The sequence below is a fragment of the Glandiceps talaboti genome, chromosome 13 (genome assembly GCF_964340395.1).
Source record: "Glandiceps talaboti chromosome 13, keGlaTala1.1, whole genome shotgun sequence".
Lineage (NCBI taxonomy): Eukaryota > Metazoa > Hemichordata > Enteropneusta > Spengelidae > Glandiceps > Glandiceps talaboti.
Window position 1 is genome coordinate 913,927 of NC_135561.1, and position 18,574 is coordinate 932,500.

At 37.1% G+C, this 18,574-nt stretch overlaps 1 protein-coding gene and 1 long non-coding RNA gene across 3 annotated transcripts; one reads left to right on the forward strand and one right to left on the reverse strand.

Annotated features, from left to right (window-relative positions):
- Nucleotides 1-1,874: 1,874 nt before the first annotated feature.
- On the reverse strand, nt 1,875-4,494 carry LOC144445109 (uncharacterized). Of its 2 annotated transcripts, none has more exons than XR_013481880.1 (3): nt 4,274-4,494; nt 3,515-3,653; nt 1,875-2,206 (listed from the first exon to the last, which is right to left on the reverse strand). It is a non-coding gene; the product is annotated as an uncharacterized LOC144445109 (long non-coding RNA). The 2 variants fall into 2 exon arrangements; XR_013481881.1 differs by lacking the exon at nt 4,274-4,494 and adding an exon at nt 3,793-3,930.
- Nucleotides 4,495-5,855: 1,361 nt separating this feature from the next.
- On the forward strand, nt 5,856-15,703 carry LOC144444868 (endoglucanase E-4-like). Its single transcript, XM_078134419.1, has 10 exons — nt 5,856-6,054; nt 6,863-7,027; nt 8,004-8,188; nt 8,771-8,930; nt 9,518-9,614; nt 12,099-12,261; nt 13,346-13,490; nt 14,373-14,538; nt 14,925-15,118; nt 15,669-15,703. Exons 1-10 carry the CDS (start codon nt 5,856-5,858, stop codon nt 15,701-15,703), a joined length of 1,509 nt encoding a protein of 502 aa, XP_077990545.1.
- The last annotated feature ends 2,871 nt before the right edge of the window (nt 15,704-18,574 follow it).

The window sequence follows — 18,574 nt, forward strand, 5'->3', positions numbered from 1 at the left end:
AAAGTGCTCCAGGCTAACCATGGCATATAAAGCACTACATGTAAAAGTTGAATTACCAACAGAGCAATACTTTAAACGTACAACAAAATCAACCAGACCATCTCACTCACACACGCTCCGTGGAATACCAGCCAAAACAAACAAACAAACAAATACATACATACATACATACATACATACATACATACATACATACATTTATACATACATACATACATACATACATACATACATACATACATACATACATACATACATACATACATACAAATACTCCTATTATCCCCGCACCGTAAATGACTGCTGGAATAATCTCACAAATGACATTGTCTGCTCTACATCTACTGAAGTATTCATAGAACAAGTATCAGGACACATTAACCTTTTTCACCATTACTAGTGATGTCCACACAAGTACACACTCACAAACTTGGTGTAATACGTATTATTATTACCGAGTAAATGGAAACAGAAACAGAAACAAATAGCTATATATAGATGATGAACTCGCTCCTTGACGTGTTCCAATATGTACATTGTTTACTTTATTTACTAAATGTTTTAGTCATATATTGAACGGACTCGACCCCCCCCCCACCCCCACCCCCATGCAGAGTTCAACAACCCACGTATTTCTAAGAGTGCTATCGTACTGTAACATCTGTAGTTAGGCCAAATAAAAAATAGGGCGTTTCCGATAACGCGACCGACCCTAGTTTCAGCCACCGATCCCGGCTAAACATTTTTTTACATGCAAAAGAGTAAAATTATGATAATTTTCTTCTATTTCCTTTGTAGCTTTTCTTGCCAAAGAATCCATGTTCACTTTGCTTTAAAATCACATTTCAGAGAGAAACAATGTCATTTCAGCCTATAACAGCACAGTCTGCATATTGTGTTTGTCTACTTCTGAATCACATAATTGTCTTCACTTACTTCTTTTACACCTCATCAACTATCTCGAAATATTGTAAGTAACGAGTATCTTGTCTTTGGGTCCAAGTAATTTAAAAAAAAAATGAAATGTAAAATAAATAAAATCCAGACCTACCTACCCTATTTTCTGAAGTCATGTTTTTTGCAGTAAATTTGCATTGTTAAAATATTCTTACTCTCTGATATATTCAACGCCATATGGCCGATTCTTTATGAATGGGAACACAGTGTGACGTTATCAATTAAATAAAGTGATGCCGTCATAATCAATATCACTATCTGTCTTTCACAATTTTGTTGTTGGATAATTTGCAAATCAATGTTGTACTTCGACAATGTCTCTAGGAACTGTAATTGCCATAGATATCAGTTACCAATACGTCACATATGTCAGTGGAGAATACGTCACGCTTTCAGTGGTCCAGCGATGACCTATAGTGATCTATGTCTATTCAAACACCTCACATTAAATGTACGAATTGGGGTTCTGAAAATGTCAGGTGATAACGTCTCACATTTCATGGGTCTCGGATATCAGCTGGCAATATTCATACTTTCTGTGGTCTGTGATATCGGTTACAATACGTCACTTTTCTTGTGGTCCTAGTTATGTCAGTTGACAATACGTCACAATTCATGTCGTCTTTAAATATCAATATCATGACACTGAGTCAGACAGACATTTTGACAGATCCGTTGTCATAGATACGTTATCAAACAACAAGTTTTTTCTATTTGTTTAAAACGAAGGGGTCTTTTAGTATTTCTATATGTATCTGGAATGTAACAACATATATTATCGTACTGTTATATAACATTTATGAAGAATTGTCATTGCCCAATCAAAACTGACAAACTCCAAAGCCTTCGAATCAGTAAAATTTTATTATCAAAACATAGTCAAAATGTGACAAAAGTTCTTTAAAAATAAAATACACTTCAATTTCTAGTTACCATGGTATTAGTATAATTGCAATCGACCATGCTGTATCCATTGAGCCAAAGGTTACAACAAACATGGATTTATCAAATATGGGTCCAAGATTACATTAAATATGACTGGTTTGGATTAGTTTAATAGGTGAACTTCCACGACTGAAATGACAGAAGCAACTAAAAGCAAAGATAATGGCTGTGAGAAGCATAACTGTTCCCAGGATAAACCAATACAGACTGTACTGCATGATGATTGGTTATCGTTGATTATATGCATGTGACGTAGACAACGTTCCTCCAATTATCATCGCTGTTCAGTGATCACAAGACATTCCTGATGGGAAACAGAAACAAAGTTTATGTTCAGGATGAATAATCCCTTTCTTTCCGTGAAATCATCTGACGAAGGTTTACCTTTCGTGACAGACTTAAAGATACACATTGATTTCTGAAAGGTGCCACATTTCAATTATGAACACTAATGAAATGACACTTGTACATAAGGCTTACCAGTGACTGTACAAACAAAATTGAGGTTACAAGAACACTTAGGACTAATAACAATTTAAAACTAAAGGGATGTACATTCGATCTGTGAATCTCTCTGTACCATTCTCAATCAATCAATCAATCAATCAATCAATCAATCAATCAATCAGTCAATCAGTCAATCAGTCAGTCAATCAGTCAATCAGTCAGTCAGTCAGTCAGTCAGTCAGTCAGTCAGTCAGTCAGTCAGCCAGCCAGCCACTACCAGCCAGCCTGCCAGCCTGCCAGCCTGCCTGTCTGTCTGTCTGTCTGTCTGTCTGTCTGTCTGTCTGTCTGTCTGTCTGTCTGTCTGTCTGTCTGTCTGTCTGTCTGTCTGTCTGTCTGTCTGTCTGTCTGTCTGTCCGTCCGTCCGTCCGTCCGTCCGTCCGTCCGTCCGTCCGTCCGTCCGTCCGTCCGTCTGTCTGTCTGTCTGTCTGTCTGTCTGTCTGTCTGTCTGTCCGTCCGTCCGTCCGTCCGTCCGTCCTCGTCTGTCAGTCAGCCAGGCCGTCTCTCATTTTCTCTCTCTCTCATTGCATTGTCCAGGATTAGTTATTAGATCATGTCGTCATGGAGGTATAATGTACATATACGTCCATGGTTATATTATTCGCAGGAAGACACAGTTTAACTTGGATTTGTCACTGAATCAAAACAAGTAAAAGTAACTAAACAAACAACGGGAATGTGTTAGAATCTTAAGATGTTTGTTTTATATTATGATATGTGGCAGAGAAAAATAATTGTCGACCAAACGAAACATCAAGTAATACAACACATTCTCTTTCTATACTTGCCAAAAAATAGTGGGAAGTGTGTAAACAATAGTACGTGCATTGAACTGTGACTAATGGTCATAACCTAAATTTACCATTCTTGAATTAAGTCAAAGCAAAGCGAGAAAAGGTAAAAGGTCACCATTTTTAAAAACAAAAAACCAACATAGTCTGCACACACCTTTATGTATTGAGTTTGTTTGGGGTCTATATTTTAGGGAAATGTTAATAACTCAGATCACAGTGAAACACCGTTTTCTATTGTGGTCTCATGTTTTCTTAAGTTGTACACTTCCAGTCTGTGATAAATGGCAGCCATGTTGAAAGTAAGACCAACCTACCTGATACTTGGTATTTAGATACACGGAACATATGCTACAGTTAGATAGCCTGAGGCGGTATGTCCAGTTCACACACCGTCCTTGTAAATGGTGCGACCGGGTTGGTATGACGTATATTTACGATTTGTTTTCCGTTTATCTGCAAGAAAACAAACCAAATCAGTTTAACCAGTGCATAAAGACAGAGACTGGCATTGTACTGACTAGCAAAGTCACCTACCAAGTAGAAATATACCGGTTTCATTTTATTCATGAATAGGTGGCGTTAGTAGACTCACATGGCTAATAAGCTTACATACTCCACATAGTAAACTTCTCTGAAGTGTTACAGTGAATAGTAGGCCGTATATATAGCGATAGGTAGGCGAGAATCCATGCGTCGTACGTATCATGTACTGTGTCGGAGCTGTTTATGCTTAAAAGTTCTAGTAAGAATACCAGAATGTCATACATATGTACCATGCTAATTTGAACACACTGTATGTCAACCTTATTTATTGACAAAAGACAAAAGAACCCTACCCAAGACGAGTTGTTATTCAAATGAATACGTATATCACATTGTAGATGTGTAAAAGGGAACACTAGTTCGTCAACAGATCTGAACGTGTGATGTAATACCTATCAAAGTTTTACACTACACGGTACAAATGAGAACTCGAGACGTTAGCGACGTTACCACAGCAACCTGGCTTTGATGTGTAAGAATGATTAGATTACAAAAGTGTTTTCCTCCAAATGCAAGACTATGTAACTCACCGTAGATACTGTACTGGGACGTCAGGTAGTGACAACGAGAGGTCAACTGAACGGGATTTTGGTTATTAAGATATAAACAGTTGTTACAACGTGTGTTTCGCAATGCCACTTTCTTCAGTGAATACGACGTGCTTAAATCCAATGTAACTGACGTCCAAAACCAGAACACATATGACAATACAATGAAAGAGAGAGTAATCAGTGGTCGGTGACCTCACTATTGTCTACTCAGACAGCAGCACTTGTCAATGAATGACGTATTGCACACTACAGCGCCTTCCAGTGTCCACTGAATGGCACAGGTAACGGTAAGGCTGGTGTTTATCATGTACATTGTCCAAATAGATAACATGGAAGCAGTTGTACAAGTAAAAAAACAAGCACGGCACATGTCACGTGATCGTGACGTTCAGAGGATAACGACGACAAAGATTCTTCTGCAAAAAGTAAAATGTACCAATTTTATAACTAAATAAGTAACCAACCAACATCGACCGATTTAACTGATGAATAAATCGTCACTACCAGTGCCACCACCGTACCACTACTATCCACATATACATGTATCCATCACTACCACCATCACTTCACAACCAACAACAACAATGACGAGGAAGCAAGTAGCTATGATAACAAACTTCACGACACCGTGTTTATTCATTATTTTGTTGACTAATAAACCTACGATAATACTAGTAATAACATGAATAATCTAATAATTAGAAAACACAATAAATTATTTCAGTAACTGGCTGTGTGGTCGATGTAATGTCAGTCGAGACTTTATTGATTATACGTCAACAGTAATGTTGTAATATCGAACCGTACTCCACTAACTCATTGAGTTCTGACCACTCAAATGTAATGATATTAAACAAAGGTGTTAGATATACAACGCATTATAGGCTTGGATGATCAATAATTTCTGTTTGGTATTACTTTCATACTATATTTGGTGCACTCGATACTTTATAAGGAAAATTATGTATTTATTTTGAATTATTAAATTGTATATTTCAAAGTCTGCTATCCAATATATGTTTTACCGCCTGCTTTAACCCCTTCCTTCCTTCCTTCCTTCCTTCCTTCTTTCCGTCCGTCCTTCCTTCCTAACTACCTGCTTTCATTCATTAATTCCTCCCTTCCTCCATTCATTTATCCACCCGTCCGTCCATAAGTTCTTCCGTCCGTTCGGTTGTTCGTTCATTCTTTCATCTATTCACTCATTCACTCACTCACTCACTCACTCACTCACTCACTCACTCACTCACTCACTCACTCACTCACTCACTCACTCACTCACTCACTCACTCACTCACTCACTCACTCACTCACTCACTCACTCACTCGTGTGCTCGACCGGCCGACCGTCCGTCCGTCCGTGCGTGCGTTCGTGCGTTCGTTCGTCCGTTCTTCATTCATTCATTCATTCATTCATTCATTCATTCATTCATTCATTCATTCATTCATTCATTCATTCATTCATTCATTCATTCATTCATTCATTCATTCATTCATTCATTCATTCATTCATTCATTCATTCATATGATGATGAACATAACAGTTTTCTATATATTAGGAATGAGGCTATTGATCTGTTTGGCACTGGTTGTTGGGCGTGTGTCCCCTATCTATTGTGACCACCTGTTTGATCAGATAGAAGCGGCAGACGGAGTAGAATGGCCATGGGGGGAACGACTGGATACTGCTGAGAGACTTAGCCGAAGTGATGCTGTCGAGTCATCGAACCAAGCTAAACTAGTACAGAAAAGAAGTACTTGTGAGTGTCATACAACCTATATGGATAAATATCGTAACACCAGAACGATACAAATTTGCTATAACGTACCATAGTGTGTACACACAACTACATCTTACAAATTATATCATTTAAAATTCATCCAATGGTCAAATAAATCGAATTTAACTTAAGTAAAAAAAACATTAAATGAAATGAAAACATGAATATAGATATTTTATTTACAAAAAACAGTGTTTCAATTTTCCGACTACAATACAAAAAAATCGAATCAAGTGTTATGCATTATCTGACTTACAGTGGAAAAGTAAAAATCTCATTGAAGTTTAGAGAGTTTCCATTTTGATTTTTTAAAACCTTTGGATTATATCATTACTAGTCTTGTGATATATATAGACTTAATCCACAACTAAGGAGGCCATAAGTCGCAACTTGGAGTTTCACGCATTTGCTATCTTCAGACCAATTCCGATCAGTCATTTGTCTGAAGATCGCAAACGCATGCGCGAACTCCAAGTGACGGCTTGTGACCTCCACTGTTATTGTTATTATTATCTCTAGTACTCTACTACTAATATTACATTGAACACTGTTCTTCCCGGTGAGACTCTTTCATCGACAAATATGTCATACTAATAATGGTAGGTCGAGCTAAGAAAACTTAATAACGTTGGTACAATTTTCATCACACCAAACGATAAAATTTAATGATGTTAACGAGATTTTTGTTCTAAGTCAACTGGTTTCCATTGTATTACATGTAAGAAACCAGATCACTTTGACAGTATTTGAAAACTGAGTTTGATTCTTCATTTTGTTTTCAATACAGCTCATTACGAATATAGTGAGGCTCTCCACCTTTCCTTGCTATTTTACGAGGCCCAAAGATCTGGTGTTTTACCAGAAGACAAGAGAGTGCCGTGGCGTTTTGACTCGGCTGTAGATGATCAGGGAAGTAATAGGAGAGAAGACCTTAGCGGTGGTTGGTACGATGGTGAGGGACGACTCTGTTGTTTTCGAATAGTCCTGCATACAGTTAGTATACTACCAAACCAGAGTGACTATAGCATTTCAATTAGAGTGACGTCTCTGTTCTTTTCGAATAGTCCTGCATACAGTTAGTATACTACCAAACCAGAGTGACTATAGCATTTCAATTAGACTGTATGATGATTTTAACATCTCACACAAGGTTTAATTACATTAAACAGAGTATAGACACTGCTAGCACGAAAGCAAATAAAATGACATATTTTCATCTAACTCTCAGAAGAAACAAGGAAGATTCAAAGACAAAAACTGTTTATCTGTGTTCACAGTGAGATAAAATGTAATATTTCATTCGCGTGTTCGCTATCGGTGTCTGTACTTTGGCTGTGTGATTTGTAACAAAGACCTTGTGCGAGACGTCAAAAACATTGTGCCATTTCATGGAAATTCTATAGTCTTGCTCATCTGGTAGTACCTTCGGTGACCAATACTTTCGTATATTTGCCTAAACTAAATTAGTATGACAATGGATAATGGAGAGTGAGCAATTGAAAACAAGTGAATACGTAGAATTGTGAACTGATATCACAATAAATCCACAAGCCTCATTATTGCCATGGCAACTAGAAAGACAACTGTACCGTTCATCAGACCCGCGACGTTAGAAAACATATAGTTACAAATGTATGTTTCACCACAGACATGGTTTATTACATCGGCTATGTTCAATAACTTGACAGTCAACAGTCGATACCAAACATTGCCGTTTTCCATTTACCCTAACCATAACCCAAAACCTAATTAGAAAGAGGGTCATATTTAGCTTTATTTTTCTGATTTCACATTATGCAATAAATGTGTCATCTGTAAATCTTGTTATTCCAATCAAACTTGAAGAGTACCTCCATGTTTCAATTATGCATCACTGTAGCTGTTAATTGATGTTGTTTTTTATTGTTATCGTATCGCCATGGTTACAGCTGGAGATCATGTAAAGTTTGGTCTACCGATGGCGTACAGCGCCACTGTCCTTGGTTGGGGGTTACTGGAATACAGAGAATCGTATGAAGTTGCCGGGTTAATGGATTACATGAGAAACTCTCTAAAATGGGCTTATGACTATTTTATGAAATGTCATGCTAAAAAGAATAAATTCTTCTACCAGGTAAGCTTTTTAAAATAACAAAACCTACTTATTACGTATATTAGCACACACCCCACACCCACATACACCACACATACATACATACATACATACATACATACATACATACATACATACATACATACATACAGACATACAGAAATAACGTGGTGTTATTTTGTACCATGTCATATTTTGAGGTAATGTCTGTGAGTAAAACAAGGCATTGTAATAGGAAATATTCGTCTGAAATCATCGGACATCCCTTGAATTGTTTAATATGGTTTCAGGAAACAATACAAATGTCTTACACTGTATTAATGACAACGTATGCTTCTCACTGGCTTAAAAAAAACTCTCAATGGACACTATACGTGTCAACAATCACTTTTCATGCCTCTCTGGAATATTTTGAAGTCATTGTAACCTTCTCCTTTTTTAAACGACCGAGAAAATGGAATCATAAGAAAAATATTGATTTGACGAGTATAACCCCACTTGTTGTACTCCTAAACTAAAAGTAAGTCGGATATGATGACTTACATATTGATTAGAAAGAACATGATTCCTACATAACAGTTGAACTCTTTAATTTTTCGGCAGGTTGGAAATGGTAATATAGACCATAAATACTGGATAAGGCCTGAAAATATGACCATGGAAAGACCAGCTTACTATGTAGATAACAACACGCCTGGTTCTGACGTTCTAGGAGAAACAACTGCCGCTTTGGCCACCTGCTACATCATCTTTCAAGAAGTTGGTGAGTACATATATTTATTAACTTTCATGCTAAGTCTAGAGCAAGTTTTGACAAAATCAGTCTGAACATCGAAAGTTTTAATCCAAGTTTAGCAATAATGCTAATCAATATTGTGATAATTGGAAACAAATTCTACTAATCTTCATTACGATCAGTGCAGTGGTTATTCGGATATTGTGTGTACAGGCAGAGGGGCACATACATACATACATACATACATACATACATACATACATACATACATACATACATACATACATACATACATACATACATACATACATACATACGTACACACACACACACAGACAGACAGACAGACATTACCATTACATTAGCTCTCCTTCCAAGAAGTGAAACCTGTGAAGTTACTCAGTGTAAATTTTTGGTAAACTATCTTTATTTGTGGTCTGAGTGTAAAATGGTGTTTTTTTCTGGGTCGACGCATTAGTAGTTTTTAATTGTCTTTCTTTCACTTACTGGAAAGGAGATTCAAATGAAAGAATGTCTACTAATATTGTTCTAGATGAGTTCTTTAAATTCTAAGCATTTTCCTGCGATGTTCAATAAACTTAGTGTTTTAACAGACCCTGCCTATGCATCGAATTGTCTAGTGGAAGCGAAAGATTTATATCGAATGGCAAAGAATTGGAGAGGAGTGTACCCCCCGGATTCATATTACAAGTAAGTAACACATAAGACCTGTATTTGGCCTCTGGATTCATATTGTAAGTAAGTAACACATATGACCTGTATTTTGCCCCCCGGATTCATATTACAAGTACTAGTAACACATATGACCTGTATTTGCCCCCCCCCCCCTGGATTCATATTGTAAGTAAGTAACAAATAGGACCTGTATTTGGCCCCCTGGATTCATATTGTAAGTAAGTAACACATAGGACCTGTATTTGGCCCCTGGATTCATATTACTTATAAGTAACACATATAACCTGTATTTGGCCCCTGGATTCATATTACAAGTAAGTAACACATAGGACCTGTATTTGGCCCTGGATTCATATTACAAGTAAGTAACACATATGACCTGTTGTTGGACCCTGGATTCATATTGTAAGTAAGTAACACATAGGACCTGTATTTGAACCCTGGATTCATATTACAAGTAAGTAACACATAGGACCTGTATTTGGCCCCTGGATTCATATTGTAAGTAAGTAACACATAGGACCTGTATTTGGCCCCTGGATTCATATTGTAAGTAAGTAACACATAGGACCTGTATTTGAACCCTGGATTCATATTACAAGTAAGTAACACATAGGACCTGTAATTGGACCCTGGATTCATATTACAAGTAAGTAACACATAGGACCTGTATTTGTCCCCCTGGATTCATATTACAAGTAAGTAACACATAGGACCTGTATTTGGACCCTGGATTCACATTGTAAGTAAGTAACACATAGGACCTGTAATTGGACCCTGGATTCATATTACAAGTAGGTAACACATAGGACCTGTATTTGGACCCTGGATTCATATTACAAGTAGGTAACACATAGGACCTGTATTTGGACCCTGGATTCATATTACAAGTAAGTAACAAATAGGACCTGTATTTGGACCCTGGATTCACATTGTAAGTAAGTAACACATAGGACCTGTATTTGGCCCCTGGATTTATATTGTAAGTAAGTAACACATAGGACCTGTATTTGGACCCTGGATTCATATTACAAGTAAGTAACACATAGGACCTGTATTTGGACTCTGGATTCATATTGTAAGTAAGTAACACATAGGACCTGTATTTGGACCCTGGATTCATATTACAAGTAAGTAACACATAGGACCTGTATTTGGACTCTGGATTCATATTGTAAGTAAGTAACACATAGGACCTGTATTTGGCCCCTGGATTCATATTGTAAGTAAGTAACACATAGGACCTGTATTTGGACCCTGGATTTATATTGTAAGTAAGTAACACATAGGACCTGTATTTGGACCCTGGATTCATATTGTAAGTAAGTAACACATAGGACCTGTATTTGGCCCCTGGATTCATATTGTAAGTAAGTAACACATAGGACCTGTATTTGGACCCTGGATTTATATTGTAAGTAAGTAACACATAGGACCTGTATTTGGACCCTGGATTCATATTGTAAGTAAGTAACACATAGGACCTGTATTTGGCCCCTGGATTCATATTGTAAGTAAGTAACACATAGGACCTGTATTTGGACCCTGGATTCATATTGTAAGTAAGTAACACATAGGACCTGTATTTGGCCCCTGGATTCATATTGTAAGTAAGTAACACATAGGACCTGTATTTGGCCCCTGGATTTATATTGTAAGTAAGTAACACATAGGACCTGTATTTGGCCCCCTGGATTCATATTACAAGTAAGTAACACATAGGACCTACACTTTGTATATTTGTTATCGTGTTATAAATTGCCATAATGATCGAAATTGTTCCTGTCTTAGTTATCATCAGTTTTATTTTGATCAGAGCTGGTAATCAATATACACATGGAACACAGTTTTCAATCATAATTATGCCCGGTCTTATCATCATAATGGTGGTGGTGGTGGAGGTGGTGGTGGTGGTGGTGGTGGTGGTGGTGGTGGTGGTGGTGGTGGTGATGATGATGATGATGATGATGATGATGATGATGATGATGATGATGATGATGATGATGATGATGATGATGATGATGATTAATATATATTACAATATAATAAAATATTACAGTGCGAAGCACGAGGCATCCTTGTAGTCCTACCATTGACAACCACTGACTTTTCATTTTTGAAGCAATGACTGAAGCTCTCGAAATCTTCTGTGAGACTGACTATCAGAAATAGTTTCTTTTCTCACAGTGTCATACCTCAGCGGACTACTTTACCCGAGCGTTATCTAAGCTAAAATTGTTGTTGACTTTACAATTAGACCGGGCACAACAAGAGATATTACGTGAGCCTTTAAGGCTGTCTTTCCAGTCTTGCCATAGTTGGTTTGCTATCATGGCAATCACGCAAAATATCACATAAAATAATTGATGATAACTAACACAGGTACATACACTTGTATTATGTTACACAATTAATGTTGAGTTTGGAATATAGATCTAATGATTGATTAACTGATTCTGGATTATCATAGCTTTCTCTAAAATGTCTCTTTCAATCAAGATCCTCGGGGTATAGCGACGAGTTGATATGGGCGGCTGCTTGGTTGTATCGCGCCACCAACGACAGCAAATATCTAACCGAAGCCGAAGACTTTTATTCCGAGTTTAAAGGAGGGGCGAAATCATTTGGTTTTAGCTGGGACGATAAAAAGGCAGGATTGCAAGTAAGCAGAACAAAAACAACTTGGTAACATTTTATTGATTATTTTGGTCATAATTTTATATCCTTATCATGTTAGTGTTTTATATTAACAATGGAAAAATAAGCATTAATTTGAATGATTGACATGAGAAATGAGACACTACAATTGGGGCAACCTGTTGGTTTATAATCAATCAAACAAAAATTGATAAATAAATAAATAAATAAATAGATAAATGAATAAATAAACAAACAAACAGACAAACAAACAAACAAACAAATAGACAATCAAAGAAGAAAGCAAACAAATCAATCAATCAATCAATCAGTCAGTCAGTCAGTCAGTCAGTCAGTCAGTCAGTCAGTCAGTCCATCAGTCAGTCAGTCAGTCAGTCAGTCAGTTAATAATCAATCAATCAATCAACCGACCAGTCAGCCTGTCAGTCAGTCAGTTAGTCAATCAATCAATCAATCAATCAATCAATCAATCAATCAATCAATCAATCAATCAATCAATCAATCAATCAATCAATCAATCAATCAATCAATCAATCAATCAATCAATCAATCAATCAATCAATCAACGTACGTATCTAATGTAATAATAAAATCCCACTCTGTTTACAGCTTGCAGAAGTGATTAATTGTTGTATATAAAAACCCCTTGAAATATACCAATTAAGTTGACATCTTCAATACATAACATTATTTAAAAGGGGTCGAAATTAATGTGTATACATTTGCATAATTGAATGCGATGCAAGTAATAAACAGCATTATCATTTGCACAATCTGCATATTTTCAGTTTGCAATTACTGAAAATCCCCCATGTTGTATTTTGTTAACATGCAACCATACGCCTATTTGTACAGGGTCTACAACCAACAAAATATAACTTGTTGTTTTTTATCTACTCGAGCATTGTTGTTGCTCTGATAATAATATGGATAAAAGTAAGCTTTAAATGATGAAGCAAATTTGTAATCAAGATCGGCAAAATTTTGTAGAGCGAAACGTTAACTTAACGCTTTGCATTGTTTAAAGAAATGTGATTTTATTCCACTTTATGAGACATTTCATTCTTTGTTTTTGTATTCGTATGAAGGTACTACTCTATGAACTGACTGGAAAGGAAGAATACGCCATCACTGCTCAGAGAAATCTAGATAAGTGGTTGCCTGATGGTACAGTTACGTATACCCCCAAGGGACTAGCATGGGTCTTCCATTGGGGTTCGCTGAGATATACAGGTAAAGATATAGAGTAGACAACAATCACTATATGACATACCATACTGTCATACTTCTCTGCCCAATACAAATACACAAGACACATGATTTAGTTTGCACTATTCCGATAACTCGTCGCCTAAACATGTACATCTAAACATGTCAAGAAACTCTTAACGCCACATTATCAGCTGACGTGGTTTGTGGCACATGTTGTACAGCAGTCTATTTCAAGTTACTGTTTCGCGGTTCTCTGTGATATAAATACAACTACACAGAAACCAATACTAAACTGTACATACTGCCACTTTTAAGATAACAAGATTGAATCGGATAATAGACGTTGTAGAGATAATGTATCTTGTGATATTTCGTCTAAAATCAAAGGAACTAATGTGTCATCATACTTACATCAAATACAGACGTCAAACAGTGAAACCCATCCACGTTTCTGTATCAAGTTGCAGTGTGTGAGAATGGTTAATTTCATAATAGAAGAGAAAGTACGATCTTGCTGTCTTATTAAGGAACAAACAGAATTGACGGCGCGTGCGGTGATGGGTTGGAGGATGGGAGGGGGGGGGGAGACAACATTTTGGGCAAAACATTCAATCTTGACTTGGGGGAGAAACAGCATCACCATGATCGATAGTGGGGAGGGTGTGGGCGAGGATGTGCCCTCCCAAGGCGAGCACTTTGTTTTGAAAATGAGGACATGTAGAAGGCCATTTAGAGGCATAACATTTCAAACCACACACATTATTGAAAGCTATAGAGAATACATTAATCTTGTCTTCGATAACCCAATTTTGCTGTCAGTACATGTTTTATATGATTACAAGCTGTTGAATTTCATAATGACAAGTAATGGTCCCCACATAAATAAATGTTTTCGTTTCACAGCTGCGACAGCGTTCTTGGCATTGGTAGCGGCTGATCATGGTCTTAAAAGTGAAACATATCGTGATTTTGCCGTCAACCAGATTCACTACATCCTGGGAGATGCCGGCCATAGTTACGTTGTTGGCTTTGGTCACCATCCACCCCGACGACCTCATCATAGAGGAAGGTACATATGTAAATATACTTATATCGTGTATAGTTAAACTGAATACTGCAATTTACCTCTTACAATAATCATTTTTGTACAACGTATCCCTGAATACGTTCATCAGGTCTGTAAAACATAGCGAACAACGACAAAGGGCACTAATTACTTCAAGTGCGAGTAACGTTTCTCCTGTACTGGTCGACTGGCTTTGTTATATATAATAACCACCTTGTGGTGAAGCCAGCACACTGATTGTTCCTGCACGTGATCACTTTTTTCTTCAAAATGTGAACCTCGACTAATGAAATGACCTCATAAGCAGTCATCGACCAATGACATTACTGCAGGTATATTAATTTTATATAACACATCACCCACAGGATGTTATCTCTATTTCTATTTAGCTCATGTCCTGATATTGGTGTGGAGTGCAAAAACCGAAACAGCTTGATCTATGATGGACCAAACCATCACGTCCTGTATGGTGCTATGGTTGGAGGTCCAGACAACGATGATCAATGGGAAGATAATCGACAAAACTATTTCCAAAACGAAGTAGCCTGTGATTACAACGCCGGTTTTCAATCTGCCGTTGCTGGTATGTACAGGACATAATGTATCACGTGACGGCCTGGATATGTTTCCTGAACACAGGTCTCGATCAGCACTTACAAATGTTCATTACCGGGGGGGGGGGGGGAGGTTTACTTGACACGACGTGCTGTAAAAGATTGTTCATACTTATTGTATTGAGTGAGTGAGTGAGTGAGTGAGTGAGTGAGTGAGTGAGTGAGTGAGTGAGTGAGTGAGTGAGTGAGTGAGTGAGTGAGTGAGTGAGTGGGTGAGTGAGTGAGTGAGTGAGTGAGTGAGTGAGTGAGTGAGTGAGTGAGTGAGTTGTTGAAAATATATGAATAAAAGTATTCTAAACTATTCAGTGGAGAACGAAAGCATTCATTAGAAACTATTTTACCAGACAATTCTATTTAAATGTTGAACATATCCCTGTGTCACTGATGTGACAATATATTCTGCTCTAAGCTTTGTTCATATCACGAAATATTCATGATATTGTTATTAATAGAGAGTTGGGAGGGCATATAATTCCGTGCATATACTAAGCATTTTTCTTTCTTTTTTTTTCTTTCCAGGCCTGAAACACCTTGAATTAAACGGGATGTTGTAACCATGGTAACAATACAATAAAAAAATCGATGTGAATTCAACTGCTATAAAGACAAATATTCCAAGACACCATGGAAACGACGTTTATTCATAACTCATTTTCCTGTTGTAATGTATTGTATGAACAGAGGAAAATCATGTAAAATGGTTCCAATATAATAACAGGCTGTAATAATAAAGAATCTGTTCGACTGTTATTTGGTTATTTTGTTTCAATCGCTCCGATATATGATATGATAATAATACCTTATGGTAGAATTAGGAACAATTTCCCTGTAAAAAAGAAAGTTCCTAAAATGTAGAGTAAACATTCCCGAAAGCTTTTTCCGGGTCCCTTTGTAGTGATAAACCAAATTATAGGGATGATTGTCTTGTTATCCACTAAATCGACAGCTTTTTATTTTGCCATGCACAGTTATTTCTTCGCATTTGCGTTTCTAAAATAGCTTTGTTTGTTTACTGTTTGACCTTTTTTTGACGCACTTTTAAACAGAAAGTCGTGTGATGAAAGTATGTAGAAAGAAGATAATGATTGGAAGTTAAAACTGAATTGGAAACATACATACATACATACATACATACATACATACATACATACATAAATACATACATACATACATACATACATACATACATACATACATACATACATACATACATACATACATACATACTAAGCAGGAGTTTCGTCCGGGGTACTTTGCGATTCGGCAGAATGGGTTAGAAAAATGGCGGAATTGTGTTCGTAAAACAGTTTGTGGGATTAATTGGTGTTGGTGATGCCAGTCGAGCGCTACTCGAGTTGTGGTTATTCCATATACCAGGTTTTACCAAACAAAATTTATATTTTCTTGACAGTTCAATATGAAATTTGTGAGATTGTCGTGTCTTGTCGTGTGTGTGTGCGTTCGTTCGTGCGTTCGTGCGTGCGTGTGTTTGTGTGAGTGTGTGTGTGTGTGGGGGGAGGGGTGTTTCTGATGTGGTTGGAGAGGTAGAATTTATTCATGTAGCGGCAATTTGAAACCAACTCAGATCTCTTTTTTATTTATTTCAGCATTGAAAAAAAGACCGTCCGATATGTAATTAAACATCATTACACTCCCAGTGTGTGTGCCATCTCTTCCAAATACGTATGAAATTTAACTTTTTTTCTATTTCCATCTCTGCACGCTTTCTTCACCCCATCCCGATCTACGAATTTTAAGATAATTATGTTTTTTCATATCTGTAATATTAAGATGTCAAATACGTTCTCTTCTGATAGTAATTTGCATATGTTGTACCGAAACTCAGCCCTCTATTCATATGTTGCTATGCATGGTACCCAAGGTTTGATTAAACTGAATACTAAGGTACACGCTCCTTCATTTACATCAAGATGGAGGAACCGTTGTGACGTCATCAAACAACAGGTGCACTTATACTTCTGGGGGATATTGCTTTAATCTGCACCGCATAGGATAAGTTTAAATCGCATATAAATCGCTCAAATTGAAGCAGTTCTTCATTCGTAAACCACACAAGGTGTAGACGGACGTTGAAGAATGGTACGACGTTCCACGATGCTTTACTACTGCACTGGTTTGCTGTTCGTTTTGGCTTGCACCACTCCATGTGTACGAAGTCATGATCAGGCCCAAATGCCGGAATCTGACGATGTTGAAGACATACTGTATCGTGGTAAGAGGTCAGAGTCAGGTATGGGAATTTAATTAATAGTGAGAGCATAGTTGACTTGAAATGAAATGTCGTTTTGGACCAACCAAAAAAGATACAGTACATTGCTACATTTTCAATGATTTTATCCTTTGACAGAAACTCTTAACTAACTTAACTATGCTACATGTTCTCGTCTGGCTTGACAAATATCTCACTAACACTTTTTTGTGCCGTCTGAAACAATTTTTAATTTTGGCCAGTTAAGTTAGAACAGATGGGAGTTCGACGCCTAACATTGAAGGGGTGGGGGTTAACGGTTCGATGCCTAACATTGAAGGGGTGGGGGTTAATATGGTCTCTTTTATTGACACTTTAATGTATTATCTGCCATTGAATATAGCGAAAATTCTTCCATTTCTCGACATTTTTTTAAATTAAATATTTGTAGTTGAGGTACAAAACAGATTCCGTTAAAAGTAAAATCGTTTTTGTAGGATGAGAACTAAAATGGTTTTAAAAAATCATGGCAACCCCAAACTAAAAGAATTTAGTCTGAATTGGACTATTTATCTTGCTCCTGAGATTTAGCAAGACTAGTAAAATGTTTGTCTAACCGGACAAATAAAATGTAGCAAATATAAGTTTCTGTCAAGGCAGACGATGTTTTTTCAACGTAACTGGCTTCAATTACATATCATACACTATGGGGATTGTTATGGTCAATGATAATACCCATAATACCCTCAGGAGTTATCCACAATTGCTGTGTAAAACAAGGCATTATATGCCATAATACCCTCAGGAGTTATCCACAATTGCTTGACTATGTCTGCTCTCACTTTACGTACAAAACCATCTTGATGTTAGCGTCCACTACGTTCTCATCCGAAATGTTACGTTGGCGTTCTTCTAATAGTACAGTGCAACGTGGATGATGAGATGAGCGTGTTGGAAATCGTTTTTGTGTTGCCTTTACTGACATAGTATGCGTATTTTGACTTTTATTTTAACAATGTCGCTCTGTAGATATAGGAAATCCAACTAAAGTTTCGCGTGTGTGTGTGTACATACGTGTGAGTCTGTGTCGGTACATGAATGTCCTTGTGTGTATGTGCCTATGTATATGTGTTTGTTTGCTTTTTTGTACATGTACATGTATATGTCTGTCTATGTCCGTCCGCATGTGTGTGTGTGTGTGTGTGTGTGTGTGTGT

Coding starts and splice junctions, on each gene's coding strand:
- LOC144444868 (XM_078134419.1), top strand. CDS start 5,856: ATGAGGCTATTGATCTGTTTGGCACTGGTTGTTGGGCGTGTGTCCCCT. Junction 6,055..6,862: donor AGTACAGAAAAGAAGTACTT/GTGAGTGTCATA, acceptor TTTTCAATACAG/CTCATTACGAATATAGTGAG. Junction 8,931..9,517: donor CATCATCTTTCAAGAAGTTG/GTGAGTACATAT, acceptor GTGTTTTAACAG/ACCCTGCCTATGCATCGAAT.